Source organism: Schistocerca nitens, chromosome 2 (assembly GCF_023898315.1).
Source record: "Schistocerca nitens isolate TAMUIC-IGC-003100 chromosome 2, iqSchNite1.1, whole genome shotgun sequence".
Classification (NCBI taxonomy): domain Eukaryota; kingdom Metazoa; phylum Arthropoda; class Insecta; order Orthoptera; family Acrididae; genus Schistocerca; species Schistocerca nitens.
Genome location: NC_064615.1, coordinates 579,723,774 through 579,746,466, shown reverse-complemented (window position 1 = coordinate 579,746,466; position 22,693 = coordinate 579,723,774). Strand labels below are relative to the sequence as shown.

The following is a 22,693-nucleotide window of genomic DNA, read 5'->3' as shown; positions in this document are numbered from 1 at the left end:
CCAACGAGCACTCGGTTTGTCTGCCGGGGGGCCTCATCCAAGATGTGGAGGCGATTTTGCCTGCGGCTATCAAGTGTACGGGGTGCAGTCGTGTAGTTGCTCACGTCGGCACCAATGATGCCTGTCGCTTGGGTTCTGAGGCGATCCTCAGTTCGTACAGGCGGCTGGCAGATTTGGTGATGACCGCTGGCTTCGCACGCAGGTGCAAGCAGAGCTCTCTATTTGCAGCATCGTTCCCAGAGTGGATGGGGGTCCTTTGGTTTGGAGCCGAGTGGAGGGTCTCAACCAGAGGCTTCATTGACTCTGCGACGGTCTTGGCTGCAGATTTCTAGACTTGTGCTATTGGGTGGGGAATTGTAGGACGCCCCTATATAGGTCAGGGGTGCACTACTCAAAGGAAGCGGCTACTCGGGTAGCAGAGTACTTGTGGCACGCACATGGGGGTTTTTTAGGCTAGGCAGTAGTGCGAGGTGTCCTGATGAACACTCACCAGTCGACATGCAGGCAGGGAAATCAGGACGCGCTCAGTGTAAAGACACTTCAGCTATCAAGATATTAGCAGTAAATTTTCAGAGTGTTCGGAATAAAGTTCCTGAATTTACTGCCCTCCAGGAAGTGTGTGGTGCGCAAATTATTCTCGGGACTGAGAGCTGGCTGAACCCTGAGATAGGAAGTTCTGAAATATTTAGTGAGGGTTGGAACGTGTATCGGAAAGACAGATTAGACACCGTAGGAGGGGGTGTCTTCATTGCAGTTGACAAAAATATTGTGTCTACTGAGGTCACAGTAGAATGTGATTGTGAAGTTATCTGGACACGTTTAACAGGGCTAGGAGAAATAAAGTTAATTGTTGGGTGTTATTACCGGCCACCAGGTTCCACCATGACAGTTCTAGAATCATTCAAAGGGAGTCTACACACTGTATCGCAGAAATACCCGGATCATGCTGTATTAGTCGGAGGTGACTTCAACATACCTAGTATAGACACTGATGTCTATGGATTCATTACAGGTGGTACAGACAAGCTGTCGTGTGAATTAATTTTGAACACATTATCCGAAAACTGTCTTGAGCAGCTAAATTGACAGCCAACACGTAATGGAAATATTTTAGGTCTGGTAGACATGAACAGACCAGACCTCATCGATGGTGTCAGTGTTGAGACAGGGATTAGTGATCATGATGTTGTCATTACGACTATGGTTACAAAAGTTTAAAAGTCGGTCAGGAGGCTAGGAGAGTATTCTTACTAGAAAGAGCAGATAAGCAGTTGTTAGCATTCCACTTAGTAAATGAATCGACTTCATTTACTTCTGGTACGATGCACGTGGAAGAATTATGGGCAAGTTTTAAACACATTGTAAATCACGCATTGGAGAAGTATGTGCCAAAAAAGTGGGTTACGGACGGACAAGACCCACCGTGGTTTAACAGCGAAATTCGTAGAATGCTCAGGAAGCAAAGACAGTTGCACTCGCAGTACAAGAAAGATCGGGAGAATGAGGACAGGCAAAAGTTAGTAAAGATTTGTGCTGCTGTAGAAAGAGCAATGCGCGAAGCATACAACCACTACCACCATCATACCTTGGCAAAAGATCATACTGACAACCCAAGGAAATTCTGGTCTTACGTAAAATCGGTAAGCAGGTCGAAGGCTTCCATCCAGTCACTCACTGATCAGTCTGGCCTGGCAATGGAAGACAGCTAAACGAAAGCTGAAATTTTAAATTTAGCATTTGAGAAATCTTTCATGCAGGAGGATCATACAAACATACTGCCGTTTGAGTCTCATACAGATTCCCGTATGGAGGACATAGTGATAGGGGTTGTGAAGCAGCTGACTGTGTTGAAAATAAATAAATCACCAGGTCCTGATGGGATTCCAATTCGGTTTTACAGAGAGTACTCTACTGCATTGGCTCCTTACTTAGCTTGCATTTATCGCGAATCTCTTGCCAAAGTTAGTCCCGAGCATCTGGAAAGAAGCGCAGGTGGTGCCTGTATATAAGAAGCGTAGAAGGATGGATCCTCAAAATTACAGACCAATATCCTTAAAATCGGTTTGTTGCAGGATTCTCGAACATATTCTCAGTTCGAAAATTTTGAATTTCCTTGAGACAGAGAAGTTGCTGCCCATGCATCAGCACGGCTTTAGAAAGCATCGCTCCTGCGAAATGCAACTCGCCCTTTTTTCACATGATATCTTGCGAACCATGGATGAAGGGTATCAGACGGATTCCATATTCCTTGATTCCGGAAAGCGTTTGACTCGGTGCCTCACTGCAGACTCGTTTGACTCGGTGCCCCACTGCAGACTCCTAACTAAGGTACAAGCGTATGGGATTGGTTTCCAAATATGTGAGTGGCTCGAAGACTTCTTAAGTAATAGAACCCAGTACGTTGTCCTCAATGGTGAGTGTTCATCAGAGGTGAGGGTATCATCTGGAGTGCCCCGGGGAAGTGTGGTAGGTCCGCTGTTGTTTTCTATCTACATAAAAGATCTTATGGATAGGGAGGATAGCAATGTGCGGCTGCTTGCTGCTGATGCTGTGGTGTACGGGAAGGTGTCATTGTTGAGTGACTGTAGGAGGATAAAAGATGAGATAAAAGATGACTTGGACAGGATTTGTGATTGGTGTAAAGAATGGCAGCTAATTCTAAATATAGATAAATGCAAATGAATAGGAAAAAGAATCCCGTAATGTTTGAATACTCCATTAGTAGTGTAGCGCTTGACACAGTCACGTCGATTAAATATTTGGGCGTAACATTGCAGAGCGATATGAAGTGGGACAAGCATGTAATGGCAGTTGTGGGGAAGGCGGATAGTCGTCTTCGGTTCATAGGTAGAATTTTGGGAAGATGTGGTTCATCTGTAAAGGAGATAGCTTATAAAACACTAATACGACCTATTCTTGAGTACTGCTCGAGCGTTTGGGATCCCTATCAGGTCGGATTGAGGGAGGACATTGAAGTAATTCAGAGGTGGGCTGCTAGATTTGTTACTGGTAGGTTTGATCATCTCGCGAGTGTTACGGAAATGCTTCAGGAATTCAGGTGGGAGTCTCTGGAGGAAAGGAGCCATTCTTTTCGTGAATCGCTATTGAGGAAATTTAGAGAACCAGCATTTGAGGCTGACTGCAGTACAATTTTACTGCCGCCAAATTATATTTCGCGGAAAGACCACAAAGATAAGAGAGATTAGGGCTTGTACAGAGGCATATAGGCAGTCATTTTTTCCTTGTTCTGTTTGGGAGTGGAACAGGAAGAGAACATGCTAGTTGTGGTACGAGGTACCCTCTGCTACGCACCGTATGGTGGATTGTGGAGTATGTATGTAGATGTAGATGTAGATCAGTGCCTGCACGAATTTACACTACATAAAATCATTTGTAATATAAATTCAATAACTATGTATTTTATCATTTTGTAGAAATAGTGTTACAAATGTCTTTAAATAGATATTGTGAACAACACCACAGTCAGTATGTCCAGGCAGGCTATAGTAATGCACTTTCAGAGGTATATAATTGCCAACATGTGTGATATATGTGCTGTTGTCATTGATTCAAGTTCAGTAAGATATTTATGAAAAATTAGCAATAAGAACAGTTTATTGAGTATGGATAGTTTATCATAGCACTTCTAAAATTTTGTTAGACTCTTTGTAATCTGTGACATTACTGATCTGTTGTGTTAAAAGTATATGAAAGCTGATTGAGTACATACATTTGAAGATCTACTTTGAGAGAATTGTGTGAAGTTATTTAAAGCTCACTTAAAAAACTCTCAGCAATTGGCTACTTGGACCATAGGAGAAGATTACAGAACACAATTGAAAGCTCAGTAAACACACAATATAACTGTGCCAATATTGAAAGAGGACATACTGGTGGGAGGGTGTATAGCCAGGTCTCGCACTTTGTCTTCCTTCCACAGGGATATGACCCATATGGCTAGGAGTTGGGAGGAGGTGTGGCATAAGGATGACAAGGAGATTTTGTAAGTTGGGTGACAGCAGACTACTAGTATGGGACACATGGAAAAGATTGTGGGAAAGATGCTACTACTTTTAGAGCATGATGCTACTACTTTTAGAGCATGATGCTACTACTTTTAGAGCATGATGCTACTACTTTTAGAGCATGATGCTACTACTTTTAGAGCATGATGCTACTACTTTTAGAGCATGATGCTACTACTTTTAGAGCATGATGCTACTACTTTTAGAGCATGATGCTACTACTTTTAGAGCATGATGAAAGTTAGTTGAAGTCCTAACTGAAACAACTTAATCACACATCCTTATCCATCGTCCAAAAGCCCAGCTGTTATCAATCTTGCTTGCATGCCTGTTGACCTCTCAGAGCCTAAACTGTATTGGAGAGTCCAGTTGCCTTAATTCCTTTCATTATTTGTATTTCACTAAGTGTTTTTTGATATCATTTCAATCCTTATGCTTCCACTGCTTTGACTTTAGTTTTTATGCAACATGCGAATAAATTCTGGAAGCTTCTGCTCGAGTGCATTTCAGATTAGTTGGCTTCAATGGCCACCAGGGATGTTTAAATTACATATTACAGCACAACCTCTCCAGTTGTGTAAGTTGTAACTTAGCAGTATGCAGTACTAGGTACACTCAGTTTGTGATCTTTCAGAATAATATACTGTTGTTTCTGGATAATTGTGCTTTACACCCAGGAATGACTAGGGAAAGTGTGTGGTAGTGTGATTTTAAATGTGTGTGAATTGTAACTGCATATTTGCTACATGTTTACTTCTGGACATTTTCCTGAATTCTTAATATTTTTAGCTGTAAGTTACACACGTATCCTATGCAGTGCATAGTGCTGTGGAATGTGGAAAAAACCGCAAATTGGCGTTCATAAGAAGAAGAACAACACCAAAAATGCAACAGGAGCATAATATGTAAGAAATTGTCCACGCAACCTGCCACTGATGATGCCTTGCAGAAAATAAAGGCGAAACGCGTATGGCACTAAAATTGTGTTTTATTCAGTTGCTGTCAGACGGTCCATAAGTAAAAATTATCAATATACCGTAATATATAGATGTCATCAAAACCTGGAAAGCTAATAACTGGATTGTGCACTGACTTCCTTAACCATTGTCTGATACCTTGTGTCGAGAAAGGAAGTTTCTATTGATTACTGACTCTTGGAGTGGCCAAACAAAGCCAGAATTATATGATCAGGTTTTCCAAGATGAGAGAGTCACCAATGTGCATGATTAAAGTGATTCCTCCAAAAATGTCCTCATGTTTAGTCTTGTGATACCTACTTTTATCAGCAAATAAAAAAATCTGGTAAAGCATATACAAAAAAATATGAAAAGGATAATTGGTACTCACTATATAGCTGAGATGCAGAGCTACAGATAGGCACAAAAAAAGACTGTCAAACATGTAAGGTTTGGGCCCAAAAGACATGCACGCATGACTCACACATGACCACAGTCTCTGGATGCCGATACCAGACCTCGGCAGCCAGAGACTGTGGTCATGTGTGTGCAAGTTCTCTCTCTCTCTCTCTCTCTCTCTCTCTCTCTCTGTCTCTGTGTGTGTGTGTGTGTGTGTGTGTGTGTGTGTGTGTGTGTGATTCCAGTGAAGGTCTTTCTGGCTGAAAGCTTATTTGTTTTGACAGTCTTTTGTTGTACCCATCTGCGACTCAGCATCTCTGCTAATAATATTGTCATTATTCTATCCTGGATTTTCCACCTTTTGAAAGCATATACAAACATGTACTTATCTAATTCATAATGACAGAAAAATAAATTCTTGTGAAGACTGTATCGAAATAGAATCAATAGTACATCATCAACTGTCATCACCAATTTTTAATGAAATGATTCGGTATTCCTGGTATGCTTCCAAACTTTTTGGTGAAAGAGGAAGTTTTATTAATGTCAATGAAGTGTGTTTTCCTACAGACCATTTACAAAACAATTTGTTCATGTAAAAAATCATTATTTTATAAACTTTGCCACATGTTAGGATAGTCTGTTTTTATGATTATTATCATTAAAGTTCTTGTATGTTAAAAAATGTAAAACAGTTCTAATAAAAAAGATACTTTTATTCTACCAGATGATTTGTTATAATTGAAAAAAAAGTTTTGTCTAACTATTTTAAAATACAAATGTAACAATATTAGGGAAGGAAAGTTGCTACTCACCATTCAGCGGAGATGCCGAGTCGCAGATAGGCACAACAAAAGATTCTCACAATTATAACTTTCAGCTATTGAGGCCTTTGTCAACAACACACACACACACACACACACACACACACACACACACAATCTCTCTCTCTCTAGCAAACGCAACCTGGACCCACGACTGCAGTCTCAGGCAATTGAAACCACACAATATCAATCTTAACTCGTTTCCTTGTACCTAAGGAACAGTTGCATCATGTATAAACTAAAATCATTAATGATTTCATTTATGATAGTTTTTGTTGTTCATTTTATTTCAAAACCCTTCTGATTATTACCAAATGGGGGGGGGGGGGGGGGGGGGGGGAATGCTTGAAGCTCGGATTGAATCCAGATCAGCAGGTTAAAAAAAAAGAAGTGTTGTGAGCTATTTTTACATGAGTTTAGGTGTTCATTAAACTAGTATGGGTAAAACTTTGAAACCTTTTTTCTGTGGATCGGCTGGCCAGTGCATTTTACTACTGCTAGAAGATAACACTCTTTAGGTAAACTGAAAGCCACACAAGCCTCACTTCAATCTAAATTTCCCAAGTCATGCTCTCCCCTTGTAGAGTTGAAAATAATAAAGAAGAAACCTAGAACACCTAGTATTACATTATTTTTAATGTGTAATGAACAGCAGCAGTGCAGTCGCATGTAATATTATTATAATGTTTCTAACTACATGGCTTATTGAACTTACATTTTTTTTTTCCTCCACAGAACGGGACCATAGATACAACAAATGGAAAATGGCAGTTCAAAGAAGCCTAGGATGGGTCACAACAAAGAAATCTGTTGCAATGACAGGTTTGTATGTGTACTTCTATTCAAAAGAACCAAATCAAAATGCAAGCAGAAAGTGAAAAGTCCTCAACCTTGCAGAGGAAGACATTGGTATCAATATGTTTTGTTATGTGCACAATAACAAAAGTCAAATGTCAACTCGAGTACCTCAGTTTTAGATGATTGTAGTAGTGTTGTCTTTGTTCTATTCAAGTGGGTAGTGTTATCAAATTGTGATCTTTTGTATATTCTCAGTGTCATTGATTAGTGGTGTATGTATGGATGTTTAACCAAGTAGATGATTCTATTCTTCTGTATGATATTCTAACAATTGACTGAATCGTCTTCAGGTTCTGTTATTGTTGTAGTTGTTGTTATTGTTTTCTTCAGTCCTGAGAATGGTTTGATGCAGCTCTCCATGCTACTCTATCCTGTGCAAGCTTCATCATCTCCCAGTAATTACTGCAACCTACGTCCTTCTGAATCTGCTTAGTGTATTCACCTCTTGGTCTCCCTCTATGATTTTTACCCTCCACGCTGCCCTCCAATGCTAAATTTGTGATCCCTTGATGCCTCAGAACATGTCCTACCAACCGATCCCTTCTTCTTGTCAAGTTGTGCCACAAACTCCTCTTCTCCCCAATTCTATTCAATACCTCCTCATTAGTTATGTGATCTACCCATATAATCTTCAGCATTCTCCTGTAGCACCACATTTCGAAAGCTTCTATTCTCTTCTTGCCTAAACTATTTATCGTCCATGTTTCACTTCCACACATGGCTACACTCCATACAAATACTTTCAGAAACGACTTCCTGACACTGAAATCTATACTCGATGTTAACAAATTTCTCTTCTTCAGAAACGCTTTCCTTGCCATTGCCAGTCTACGTTTTATATCCTCTCTAGTTCGACCATCATCAGTTATTTTGCTCCCCAAATAACAAAACTCCTTTACTACTTTGTGTCTCATTTCCTAATCTAATTCCCTCAGCATCACCCGACTTAATTCGACTACATTCCATTATCCTCGTTTTGCTTTTGTTGATGTTCATCTTATATCCTCCTTTCAAGACATGTCCATTCCATTCAACTGCTCTTCCAAGTCCTTTGCTGTCTCTGACAGAATTACAATGTCATTGGCGAACCTCAAAGTTTTTATTTCTTCTCCGTGGATTTTAATACCTACTCCGAATTTTTCTTTTGTTTCCTTTATTGCTTGCTCAATATACAGATTGAATAACATCGGGGAGAGGCTACAACCCTGCCTCACTCCCTTTCCAACCACTGCTTCCCTTTCATGCCCCTTGACTCTTATAACGGCCATCTGGTTTCTAAACAAATTGTAAATAGCCTTTCGCTCCCTGTATTTTACCCCTGCCACCTTTAGAATTTGAAAAAGAATATTCCAGTCAACATTGTCAAAAGTGTTCTCTAAGTCTACAAATGCTAGAAACGTAGGTTTGCTTTTCCTTAATCTTTCTTCTAAGATAAGTCATAAGGTCAGTATTGCCTCACGTATTCCAACATTTCTAAGGAATCCAAACTGATCTTCCCCGAGGTCGGGTACTACCAGTTTTTCCATTCATCTGTAAGGAATTCGCGTTAGTATTTTGCAGCTGTGACTTATTAAACTGATAGTTTGGTAATTTTCACATCTGTCAACACCTGCTTTCTTTGGGACTGGAATTATTATATTCTTTTTGAAGTCTGAGGGAATTTCGCCTGTCTCATACATCTTGCTCACCAGATGGTAGAGTTTTGTCAGGACTGGCTCTCCCAAGGCTGTCAGTAGTTCTAATGGAATGTTGTCTACTCCCGGGGCCTTGTTTTGACTCAGGTCTTTCGGTGCTCTGTCAGTATCGTATCTTCCATTTCATCTTCATCTACATCCTCTTCAATTTCCATAATATTGTCCTCAAGTACATCACCCTTGTATAGACCCTCTATATAGTCCTTCCACGTTTCTGCTTTCCCTTCTTTGCTTAGAACTTGGTTTCCATCTGAGCTCTTGATATTCATACAAGTGGCTCTCTGTTCTCCAAAGGTCTCTTTAATTTTCCTGTAGGCAGTATCTATCTTAACCCTAGTGAGATAAGCCTCTACATCCTAACATTTGTTCTCTAGCCATCCCTGCTTAGCCATTTTGCACTTCGTGTCAGTCTCATTTTTGAGACGTTTGTATTCCTTTTTGCCTGCTTCATTTACTGCATTTTTATATTTTCTCCTTTCATCAATTAAATTCAATATTTCTTCTGTTACCCAAGGATTTCTGCTAACCCTCGTCTTTTTACCTACTTGATCCTCTGCTGCCTTCACTATTTCATTCCTCAGAGCAACCCATTCTTCTTCTACTGTATTTCTTTCCCCCATTCCTGTCAAATGTTCCCTTACGCTCTCCCTTAAACTCTGTACAACCTCTGGTTCTTTCAGTTTATCCAGGTGCCATCTCCTTAAATTCCCACCTTTTTGCAGTTTCTTCAGTTTTAATCTACAGTTCATAACCAATAGATTGTGGTCAGAGTCCACATCTGCCTCTGGAAATGTCTTACAATTTAAAATCTGGTTCCTAAATCTTTTATATAATCTATCTGATACTTTCTAGTATCTCCAGGATTCTTCCATGTATACAACCTTCTTTTATGATTCTTGAACCAAGCGTTAGCTATGATTAAGTTATGCTCTGTCCAAAATTCTACCAGACGGCTTCCTCTTTCATTTCTTGCCCCCAATCCATATTCACCTACTATGTTTCCTTCTCTCCCTTTTCCTACTATCGAATTCCAGTCGCCCATGACTATTAAATTTTGGTCTCCCTTCACTACCTGAATAATTCCTTTTATCTCATCATACATTTCATCAATTTCTTCGTCATCTGCAGAGCTAGTTGGCATATAAACTTGTACTACTGTAGTAGGCACGGGCTTCGTGTCTATCTTGGCCACAATAATGCATTCACTATACTGTTTGTAGTAGCTTATCCGCACTCCTATTTTTTTATTCTGTTTTTGTTCTGTTAGCTGTGTTGTAATGTGTACTCACGGCCCTGACTCCAATCAAACAACTCCATGCTAATACCTCTGGTCCATAGATTTCAAATGCTGTCAGACAAGAAGAATCTCTGCTAAGCATTAAAACACCTACTGTTAGGGTTCTGAAGGACTGAGTGCTAGGACTGACAAATTGAGTAGGCTTTACACTCAAAATCACCAGTGCATGAGGAAGAGGTAGAGAGAGAGAGAGAGAGAGAAAGGAAAGGCTAAGAATCGCTATCGCTTGTCTACCTTATGCTGGTCCAGTCTCTAGAAAGATCTGTAGACTTCCATGGTATGTGGCATCCAGTGTATTTTGTTCCTGACAACAGAGGTAATAGGTCTCGGTAGTAATGTTAAAGATGATCTAAGATGCCGAAAGCTGAGTACGTACTGCATTCCACGCAAATCTGGCATGTCTTACATGGGAGTTGCATATCAGAACAATTGAGGAGAGGTGAAAGGAACACATCCAACTTAAACAACCAAATGAAATGGAATACAACAAGACCATTATCGTGGTGCAAATGCAAATTTTCTGGGATAATGTACACTGATCAGCCAGGACATTATGACCACCTACCTAATAGCTGTTGTGTCCCCTTTGGCACAGAAAACAGCGGCGATGGATCATGGCACCGAAGCAGTGAGGCCTTGATAGGTCGCTGGAGCGAGTTGGCACCGCATCTGTACTCACAAGTCACCTAATTTTACATCTACAGCTATACTTTGAAAACCACAGTGAGGTGCATGGAAGAGGGTACAACCCATTGTACCAGTTATTAGCGTTTCTTCCCATTCCATTCACGTATGGAGTGCAGGAAGAATGATTGTTTGAATGCATCTGCAAGTGCAGTACTTACTCTCATTTTATCCTGATGATCCCTAAGTGAGTGATACATCGGCAATTGTAGTACTTTTGTAGAGTCATCATTTAAAGCTAGTTCTTGGAACTTTGTTAATAGATTTTCTCTGGATAGTTAGTGTCTATCTTCAACAGTCTTCCAGTTCAGATCCTTCAGTATCTCTGTGATACTCTCTCATGGATTAAACAAACCTGTGACCATTCATACTGCCCTTCTCTGTATGTATTCAATATCCCCTGTTAGTCATATTTGGTATGAGTCCCACACAGTTGAGCAACATTCTAGAACCATTCACATGAGTTAATTGTAAGTAATATCCTTTGTTGACTGATTGCACTTACTCCATATTCTACCAATGAACCAAGATCTACCACTTGCTTTACCCGCAACTGAACCTATGTCATCATCCCATTTCATATCCCAGCAAAGTGTTACACCCAGTTATTTGTATGAGTTGGCTGATTCCAACAGGGACCCATTGATATTATAGTCAGAGGATACTATGCTTTTTCATTTTGTAAAGTGCTCCATTTTACATTTCTGAACATTTAAAGCTAGTTGCCATGTCTGCACCATGTTGAAATCTTATCAAGATCTGACTGAATATTTATACAGCTTCTTTCAGATAGTACTTCATTATTGATAACTGCATCATCTGCAATAAGCCTGAGGTTACTATTAATATCGTCTGCAAGGTCATTAATATACAACATGAACAGCAAGGATCCCAATTACTCTTTCTTGGGGGCACCCTGATGATGACTCTCCATCCAAGATAACATGTTCCCTACCAAAAAGTCCTCAAACCAGTCACAAATTTCACTGAATGTCCCATATGATCATACTTTTGACAATAAGCATAGTTGTGGTAATGAGTCAAATGCTTTTCAGAAATCAGAAACACTGCATCTACCTGAATGCCTTGATTCAAAGCTTTCAGTATGTCGTGAGATAAGTGCAAGTTGGGTATCACGTCAGCAATGTTCTCTGAATTCGTGTTGGGTGGCATGGAGGAAGCCCTTTTGTTCGAGATACCTCATTATATTTGAGCTCAGAATATATTCTACAATTCTACAAACAAATCAATGTCAAGGATATTGGACAATAATTTTGTGGATCACTTGTACTGCCCTTCTTGTACAAGGCTGTGACCTGCCTTTTTCCACTTTTTTTCCAAGAACTGGGCACGGTTTTTTGTTAGAGGGATCTACGATAGATTGTAGTTAGAAGAGCGCTAACTCCATCACAAATTCTGTATAGAAACTGGCAGGGATTCCATTTGGCCCTGGAGCTTTGTTCAGTTTTAATGATTTCTGCTGTTTCTCAATACCACTGACAGTAATACTCATTTACAGAATGAGATTTTCACTCTGCAGCGGAGTGTGCGCTGATATGAAACTTCCTGGCAGATTAAAACTGTGTGCCCGACCGAGACTCGAACTCGGGACCTTTGCCTTTCGCGGGCAAGTGCTCTACCATCTGAGCTACCGAAGCACGACTCACGCCCGGTCCTCATTCTGGAAACATCCCCCAGGCTGTGGCTAAGCCATGTCTCTGCAGTATCCTTTCTTTCAGGAGTGCTAGTTCTGCAAGGTTCGCAGAAGAGCTTCTGTAAAGTTTGGAAGGTAGGAGACGAGGTACTGGTAGAAGTAAAGCTGTGAGGACCGAGCGTGAGTCGTGCTTCGGTAGCTCAGATGGTAGAGCACTTGCCCGCGAAAGGCAAAGGTCCCGAGTTCGAGTCTCGGTCGGGCACACAGTTTTAATCTGCCAGGAAGTTGAATACTCATTTAATTCATCTATTCACTAATATGCAGTAATCTCTGTTTCTGTAAAGGTTTCTTTACAGTGACTGTATACCATGGATGTTCCTTCCAATTATGAACTCTTCTACTGGGTACATATGTATCCAGTGCATGGTCAACTATTATTTTAAAATAGAGCCATGTTGTTCTACGTGCTCTTGTCCTGTGCTGAAAGGTTAGAGTTCTTCATTGAAATATGACACTACCGATATTTTATCTTGTTTACTGAACATATATATCTTTCTGCTTGCTTAGTTGTCCTTTGTACTTTGTTAATCATCGTTGCCACAACTGCTTCCTGGTTAATGATACCAATTTCAATTAGGGCATCCTCAAAGAGATCAGGACTGTTTATTGCCATTAAATCCAATATATTTCCATTGTGAATGGGGTTCCTAACGATCTGTTGTAGGTAGTTTTCAGAGACAGCATTTAGTGTTTCACAGGCTGTCTTCACATGCCCACCACTAACAAAACTGTAATTTTCCCAATTAATTGTTGGATGATTAAAGTCTTCACCAGTGATTACAGTATGATTGGGGAACTTACGTACAAGTGAACTGAGGTGTTCCCTGTAGTTTTTGGTTACATCAGGAGATGGGTCTGGTGGATAACAGAAGGGGCCAATTATCATTTTATGCCCACCCCTGATATGACTCTTGCCCAAACAGTCACATGCAGCTTCAACTTCTATCTTGTTGAATTGGAATTTCGTGCCTACAGTGACAAATAAACCATCTACTTTTCCCATTTGCATATCCTTTTGATGTACACCTAAATTTTCCCCAAAAATCTCGGTGCTATCAATTTCAGGTTTCGTCCATCTTTCTATACCTAGTATTATGTGAACTTCACCACTTCAAATAAGCACTTCAATCTGTGACACTTTGTTGTGACTGCTTTGGCAGTTTACAATTAGGATTTTAATACTCTAAACTGTGGGAGCCATTTCTTTCAATCTTACACTGATACTTCTGGGTTTCTTGCTGTTGGATTGGATCGAGAGTGTCAAACCTAAAAATGTGTGTGTGTGTGTGTGGGGGGGGGGGGGGGCGGCGTGCGTGCGCGTGTGCGTGCACGTGCACGTGCCCCTCACAGTCAGCTACCTGAGTAGCAGCCTCTAATGTGTAGTGCACACCTGACTCATAGGAGGACTCTGCACATGTGCGAATCTGGCAGCTTCCGCTTGCCAGAAGAATTTTTCTGCCTAGTGTCTGGTTGCTTGTTGCTACTGCTGATGCAGCTAACAGCCCCACTTCAAGCAGCCACATGGAACCAATGACCCAGCTTCTGCACCTCTCCCCTTGCCTCAAAACAAACATCCAGCATTGCTCTACCGATTTTGATTTTACTTGCTGATCAAGAGATAGAAACTGTTGTACTGTCAGAAACCAATTAAAATGGCTAAGCTAATATGTTTTGTCTTCTGTTTGCTGCACAAACAGAACACAACAAAAATCTAAGAAAGAGAAATGTAGTAAAATAAAGTGACAGTTGTAGCATTAAATGTGAACAGGGCCACCAGTTGAGTATCTCTGACTATGGTACCATTATGCACAGCCTATCTTCATGATTGAAGCATGCTTAATTGGTAGTATTCAACTCAGTATTGCCAATCTGAATGCAGGTGGCAGAAATTTAATATTTGCCCGACAAGGGGAACAGAGAAAACAGTAGCATAAAGTTCCTAATTAACACATTTTCACAATCTTGGATTAAATACTAACTTTCTCCATAGTGAAAACAGACATTTCACAGATCAAGAAGCATATTACTTTCTCCAACTTATATCTATCAAAATGCTCAAAAGAGCAAAATTAGAGAATTTTAGAGGCGTACAGAGCAATACCAACAATTTTTCATCACGCACACGCACACACTCTCAACATATGGGAAAGGAAGAAGAGAAACTGCTTCTGCTACATAGTGTATCCCATACCACATGCTATATGATAGTTTGTAGAGTACAGATGCAGATGTAGATAAAAAAAAAAAAGAAACAGAAGGAATTACCTTAAAGTTCATGCTCATTTAATATTTATAAATTTTCATTTACAGAGGTAAAAATGAAATAATGGAAACAGGCACAGACTTATTGTTTCAAAATCATACTTATTATTGTACAAAAACTCTACAAGACTGGAAAATTTTGCTGTGTTTAAGGACACATACTGTCCATTAATTTTTCAGTCTTTTTGTTACACCTGTATGAAAATGTTAATATCTGTTGTGTCTTAAAGTGATTTATTTGGCGAGTTTAATTTTTGTCTGAATTTTTCAGATGAACGATATCGACTTCTTGCATCGATTCCAGCAAGCCTTTTCCTCATGACAAGTATTGGTTTGCTCGTCCTAGCCAGGGAACTTGGCAGATGACATCAGAGCCGACAGTTATGCCTTTGCAGATACTATGAATCTTTTATGTAGTGCCAGTGTCTTTTTCCCCGTCTGTAGCTGTTGCATGACAGTAAAGGTTGTTATAATTTTTTGTACATTCAGCCACTATTGTACATATTTGCTGTTAAATTTTGAAATTTTATTTTTATGTTTTTAAATTATTGATGAAAAATAAAGTCTTTACTCAGTTATAAGTATTTTATACAATAAAAATCCCAGCACACATACTAAAGAAAATATCTTCTTTTACTGCAGCAGAAGTAATGTAAAAAGTTGAGTCATACACTGGTTATTAGGCAGCATAGCATTATACATTTATACTCCGCAAGCCATCCAATGGTGTGTGCTGGAGGGCACTTTACGTGCCACTGTCATTACCTCCCTTTCTTGTTCCAGCCACATATGGTTCGCGGGAAGAACGACTGCCAGAAAGCCTCCGTGTACGCTCGAATCTCTCTCTAATTTTACATTTGTGATCTCCTCGGGAGGTATAAATAGGGGGAAGCAATATATTCTATACGCATCCTCTCGAAACCTGGACAGCAAGCTACACCGCGATCAGAGCACCTCTCTTGCAGAGTCTGCCACTTGAGTTTGCAAAACATCTCCATAACGCTATCACGCTTACCAAATAACCCTGTGACGAAACGCGCCACTCTTCTTTGGATCTTCTCTATTTCCTCTGTCAACCTGACCTGGTACGGATCCCACAAAGATGAGCAATACTCAAGAATAGGTCGAACGAGTGTTTTGTAAGCCACCTCCTTTGTTGATGGACTACATTTTCTAAGGATGCTCTCAATGAATCTCAACCTGGCACCCGCCTTCCCAACAATTAATTTTATATTATCATTGCACTTCAAATCGTTCTGTACGCATACTCCCAGATATTTTACAGAAGTAACTGCTACCAGTGTTTGTTCTGCTATCATATAATCATACAATAAAGGATCCTTCTTTCTATGTATTCACAATACATTACATTTGACTATGTTAAGGGTCAGTTGCCACTCCCTGCACCAAGTGCCTATCAGCTGCAGATCTTCCTGCATTTTGCTGCAATTTTCTGATGCTGCAACTTCTCTGTATACTACAGCATCATCCGCGAAAAGCCGCATGGAACTTCTGACACTATCTACTAGGTCATTTATATATATATTGTGAAAAGCAATGGTCCCATAACGCTCCCTTATGGCACACCAGAGGTTACTTTAACGTCTGTAGATGTCTCTCCATTGAGAACAACATGCTGTGTTCTGCTTGCTAAAAACTCTTCAATCCAGCCACACAGCTGGTCTGATATTCCATGGGCTCTTACTTTGTTTATCAGGCGACAGTGCGGAACTGTATTGAACGCCTTCTGGAAGGAGCCCTGAAGACGAATGGTGAATTCAAATTGAGGTTAAAAAGTTGCTTTTGTTTGAAATATGAGTGAGACAGCGTCAAAAGTAAACATTTGGTTCTAAATGTTCCTTGTCAAAAATGGTTCTAAATCGTATAATGATGATATGGCAGTGTGTGAGGCAAACATTAAAATATTACAAAAAAAGTACTTTATTACTCATTAAAGTTTTGGGGGCAGCAACATTAAGTGAAGGTCTAAGTCATTGCAGAAAATGTACACAATATTGATAGCTCTTTTTATCTTTTATATTTTTAAACTTACCCCTTGAGGAATTATACTATTACAGTAAGAGACTGCTTTGCTTACTGACTTGGCTGCACAACCAACTTAAGGTACACTTTGTAGCCCTTTATTATTATTAAGGCACATGACTGCATGTATGAAGCATTAAAGTCATAAACACTATAGACATTTTGATGAATGGCTCCATAAATAATGACAATTTATTGTGCCTAAATTGTGTAAAGTGTGCTGAAAAATTGGTAAAAGGTATAAACACACAAGTGGATATACTTGGAGTGCATAAAAACTGTGAAACAATTCTCAATTTGTTATTGTGGAAATATTTACTGTAGTCTGCATGATTCCATAGCAAGTAAATACAGTGTCGATCATTAACAGTGTGTTTCGTAAGTGTTGAGTGCAACGTAGAAGCAGTGAAAAAGTACATGAAATGCTTGAAATGATGATGGATAGCCTCAAAAAATCTGAAGCAACAAGCTTTCAGAGAAAAACAACAGCTTTATTTGGCAAAAAAGTTCTCTGGACGAAGCACTTCTCTTTATGCCTTGACCTCGAAACCTTGAACAAATAGGTGCTTCTGCTGAAAGGAAGAAAAAGGGAAATGAGTGTTTACAAATATCAGTGACTAAAAAATATCAGTGACTAAAAACAAAGAAGGGGGCATGAGTGTTTACAAATATCAGTGGCAAAAAAACAGAGAGATCTTAAGTGCAGACATGAAAACATGATCCAGGAGAGAGAAATACTTGTACTTTTTGATAACCATGGAAAAGGAGTTGCTGCCAGCATGCGAAATAAAAATAACAAAGTAAAAGCAAACCCAGGAGCTCCATTACTAGAAATACTGAAGGATTGTAAAATTTCACTCAGTCCAGGATGCAACTGCAAAATGGTGGGAGGCTCAGATGGTGCTGTGGCTTCATAATTTCTCCACATAAACAATCACACATAGTAGTAGAACATACAGAAGTTACTTTTTTTATTTCTAAAAGTTAAAGGTACAATGAAGTTAGATAAAAGAAAACTTAAATTCCAAAACATGGGAACTTCTATAAAGTGTCAAAGATAACAACACAATACATGTGAGGGAGTTCATGCGCATCATCTGCTAAGCTTTTGGTCCATAAGTACACTACAATGTATCACTTCCACTCACAGTTCACCCCCCCCCCCCTCGCCCCCCTGTAATGCGGAGCACCTGGGATATCTTGGTGCTTGATCTGCGGACCAATTCTTTTGTGGTTAGGGTGTTACAGTGGTGGTGACAGTGTCGGTTAAAGCACCAGTGTGTTCCACAGCTCTAGGAAGGGTTGTCTGGTGGCTGAGAAGTAAGATTTCATTGTTCTGGACTAGTTGTAGTGTGATGTGCCTGTGAGGTGTTTTGAGATTACTGGAGGTACAATCCATGCTAGTTTGATGTGCTACATTTATATTTTCAGTGGTGTACCATTATGTAGTACGTCTGTGGTATGATGGTCTCTGCTGAGCACTGGGAAAGACCAGTGTATGGTGACTGTAGTGGCAACCTGATTTATTAAATTGCAGAATCATATGTGAGCAGCTGTGCAAATCTTTGTGTACAAACACCTGATGAGTGCAATGGTGAGAGCGGGGTGGGCAGGATACATTGGTGCAGTGATGCTTTAACTCTTGCACCAGTTATGGGAGTTTGCTGTGTCTGGTGGTGGTACTAGCACTAAGTAGTCTTCTGGAATTTGTAGGGGCTCACCATAAACCATCTCTGACTAGATGCAGCAATGACTGGTTTGTGTGCCATTCAAAGACCTAATAGAACTAAGGGGAATGCTTGTGACGACTTTTCTTTGTGACACTTTAGCGATGTCCTTAAGGTTCTGTCCCAATATTTTACCACACCATTATTATCAGGGTAATAACTGTTTGTGTTGTGTCATTGAAAACCACAGTGTCTGGCCAGTTTCTGAAATAGTGTAGAAGCAGTACTGTGAGCCTTGATTGGTTGTAATGTGGAGAGAGCATCCAAATATGCAGTCCATATACTTACACAAACATATTCACTGTAGTGTCCCTCAATATGTCGGTGATCAGTTATCTCCGCATACCAGGTACATCTGTCTACTGCTACAGTCAGACCTGTATCCCTCCAATGTCCAAGAACAGAAGATGGCCAATCAAGTAAACGTAAACATGGTGTACCTTGAAAGCTGCTGATGTTGGCATGTATGTAACAGCCCACTATACCTCGTTGGTGTGGAATGCACTAGCATGCCCATGTAAGTGCGTCTTTCTTCCTAGAATGGCACACAAAATGATCTGTAAGTAATCTGATCATAGTGCTGGCCCCCCAGGTAAGATAAACTATGGATGCTGTCAGAGGCAGTCTTTTGGAACATTTTTTAAAAGGTATGGTCATAGTTTGGGCTGGGAAACATCACATGACAATTTCAATTCAGAGATGTGCACATAAACCTGCTCAAGGTTTAACCCCTTAGAAGAGTTGTTTAACAGCCGTCATAACTCCAGGTCCATGGCCTGCTCCACAGCAAGTTTTTTATGGTCTGTAATCTCTGCCACCCCACAAGTATGAGAAAAGTAGGTGGCCAATAAATTTTCAGCACTTTCTACATGGCAAATGTCTGTCATAAACTGGCTTATGAACTCAGTATATCGAAACTGTCTTGGTGAACACTTCTTCCTAACTTTCTAGAATGTGGAGGTAATCATTTTATGATCTGTAAAAATGGTTACTGGTCGAGCTTCTATTTGAAGTCAGAGTACTAAATTGCCTCTTATATTGCCAACAGTTCCTTATCACATGCAGTGTGCTTCTGTTAGAATGATTGCAGAATTTCAGAAAAAAGTTTAGTGGTTGTGAGAGTTGATCTGCTTGTTGGTGAAGTACTGCACAGATTGCTTACTGACTTGCATCAACAATTATAGCCAAGGTGCATGAGGCATCGTGTGAGTAAGCAACACTGCCTGGTTTAAAGCTCAACATGAGGTCAGGAATGCCTTGTCTGTTTTGGGTGTCTACTTTACAGATCAGCTTCCTGTGGTGTCGCATGCTACAAGTGCATCTATGAGCAGTGCCTGTAGAGCTGCCACAGCTGGGAGGAGATGGTAAAAATTTATCATTCCTAGGTCACATCTCAGTTGCTAATAATCTGCTGGCTTTGCGTAGATTCCAATGTTGTAACTTTTTCTGCCAATGGGCAAATGCTATGAAGGTAAAGAGTCTTCCCTGTGACATTTCTTTCCATTTAATACTACTCCATGGTCAAACAACCAGTTGCTTGCTTTGCACAGATGATGTTCATGCACTAGAGCGCTAAGGGAGAACACCAAAATGTTCCCAAGAACATGAACTAAAATTGAAGTCCTTTGAGTACTTCATCGATGAAACATTGCCAAGTCTGGGAGGTGTTATTTGGGCCAAAAGGAAGGAATGAAAATTCAAATAAACCAAATGGCATGATCACTGCAGTATTTGGGATGTTGCTGGTAGGTATTCATATCTGGTTGTATGCTTTTTTATGGTCAAAGACACTAGAAACTTTTGTGCCTGCCAGTGCACAGGTGAAGTCCTGTATGTTGAGAACCAGAAACATGTCTGGGATTTTTTCGGGCATTTAAAGCCTTGTAATCACCCTATGGCCTCCACAAGCCATATTTCTTGTGAACCAGGTGTTGGGGCAAAGGAGAGGAGCTGTCCAACTAGCAAATAACTCCAGACTAACATTTCCTTAAAAATTGCCATCATCTGTCAGCCGTTCCCCTGTGATTTTGTGACCGTGTAGCGAGACAAGCAGTTCTGGTGTAGTACAGGTGTAGTGCATGGTATTGTGCTTGGTTCTGTTGCAGTGAACTTGTGCTTCCAACTCATTTGCTGACTTCTTGTGTGGTTGTCAGAAGGCTTCCATGTTGCAGCTGTGCTATATTCCTTTGAGGGATTTTCGTTGTCTATCCTCTGCAGCACACCATCAGCTGGATGGCCTGTATCTACTGCTACTATAGCGTTCACCACTAAGCTTAGCAAATCTGCTCCCTGCAGGTCAACTGCTAATGCAAAAAGTGCTAGGAAGTTGGCATCTAATGTACATTCAGATACTCTGTGACAACAACAGACCATATGAACTCATCGGAGAAATCAATGTTGACAGTGCACACTTTGTGTCCGAAAGTGTAGATTGTGGAGTTATTAACTGCCATCAACCATGGCTGAACATCCTGCTTGTTATGCATTGCATGGCTGACAGGCAGCGTGCTGATGTATGAGCCAGTGTCTACAAGGAATGTTGTGCTGGTATGCCTATCTGGCACATATCGTCTTCTTGACATGGTACAATGTGTGTATGGGGTGGTTGCTGCTGATGGCATGTAGAAACTGCACTATTATTATAGAAAAATTAGCCATCCGAGCAAATGCATAGCGACATACGCTTTGCAGCCTATTGGCCGAAATCTTTATGATACCAGCATACCTTGTCAGATTCTTACTGTTGTCATCGTGGTTGACCTGGTGGTGGTGTTGGCTTGAACTGATCCTAGCTTGGACTGTTGGCACCTTGCTGTTGTTGCTACATGTTCAGCTGGATTTTCTAGTGTTTCCACCATGACTGTAAAATCTCGAGTATTGTCTGAAACGCTTAATGGATGTCATGGCATGATGGCTGCGCAGTCCAGAGCCTTCTGATTCTGGTCGGCAGCAGTCAGTTTCATCCAGCAAGTTTACCGATGTCATGGCAATTGTTGCAAGCTGCTTGAGTGTTACATAGACTCTCTTTGTGCTATCATCTTATACTGCCAATCCTGCCCATACTTTGGTCAGTAATTGTTACTGACAAGCATGGAGCAACAAATTGTCGAACACTGCGAAGATAACTGCGCAGATGCCTGCAAAACCCTGACAGTGTCTTGTCACTGTGTTTCTCTTGGTATAGTACCTGCCTGACTCTGAGGATGATGGACTTTGTGCAGCAATAGATCACGTGTTCTTTTAGTTTAATGTAAGCACTGTCTAGCAGCAGGTGGTGTTACGGCCTTGTAATTTCTCCACGTAAATAATCTCATGAAGCTCTGGAACATACAGAAGTTACTTTTTTATTTCCGAAAGAAGAAGATAAAATGACATTAGATAAAAGCAAACTTAAACTCTAAAGCTTGGAACTTCTATAACACAGTGAAGATAACGACACAATACATGTCAGAGCTCATGTGCACCACCTGCTAATCTTACGATGTGCAAATCCACAAAAAATTGTCTGCCACAGTGTTTACCATAATGAAAGCATATAAACAGAACGAGTTCTAAAAGATAAACTACAGGGAACACACAGAAGTGAATGTCATGGCATGCATTCCACAGAGACACGATCTAATGGAAAAGTTGTGTGTCAACACAGATTTAATTACAACTAATAACAAATCCAAGAAGTTTTGTAGCAGTATGTGAGATTCAGCATTTATACAAGTATTGTCTTCAGTGAGGGATCATTTTACAAGGTATGGGCTGCATAGGAAATGTGGTAGGAGATGTATGATGAAGTCCTAAAAGAAAACAGTGAACTTTTCCTTAAAAAGCCTCAAGCCATACAGTCATCAGCATCCTTGGCCCTAATTGCATTACCAGCCAGTGATAAATATCTAATTACAGGAAAATCAGCATCAGCAGCATGAGATGGGGTAGAGAAACTAGAAGGTAGAAAATTGCCAGAAGATCAAAATAAGCAAGCAGGCAACCAAAAAAGCAGAAACAACATCCAGACCAACAGATAAGGGAAACAAAGCTACTGGTTATGGAAGACAATGGACACATCAGAAACAAGGGACAAATCCATAGCAGCAGCCGAACCAGTAGCAGCAGAACCAGACAAAGAAGAAACTTCAGCGACAGATGAGATTGAACGAATAAGTGTAGCAGGGTAAAGGAAAACAATGCTTTCTGTACACCTGAAGGATATATTTAT

At 40.4% G+C, this 22,693-nt stretch overlaps 1 protein-coding gene across 6 annotated transcripts in view; it reads left to right on the top strand.

Moving 5' to 3' along the window:
* LOC126236636 (glycerol kinase-like) overlaps positions 1–15,294 on the top strand; it is a 280,730-nt gene extending 265,436 nt beyond the window's left edge. For all 6 annotated transcript variants that reach the window (XM_049946086.1, XM_049946085.1, XM_049946089.1 and 3 more), the window contains 2 exons: positions 6,940–7,026; positions 14,985–15,294. In XM_049946086.1, the coding sequence (XP_049802043.1) occupies positions 6,940–7,026; positions 14,985–15,079 (182 nt within the window). In that variant the 3' untranslated portion in view covers positions 15,080–15,294. The remainder of the gene's footprint in view (positions 1–6,939; positions 7,027–14,984) is intronic.
* The last annotated feature ends 7,399 nt before the right edge of the window (positions 15,295–22,693 follow it).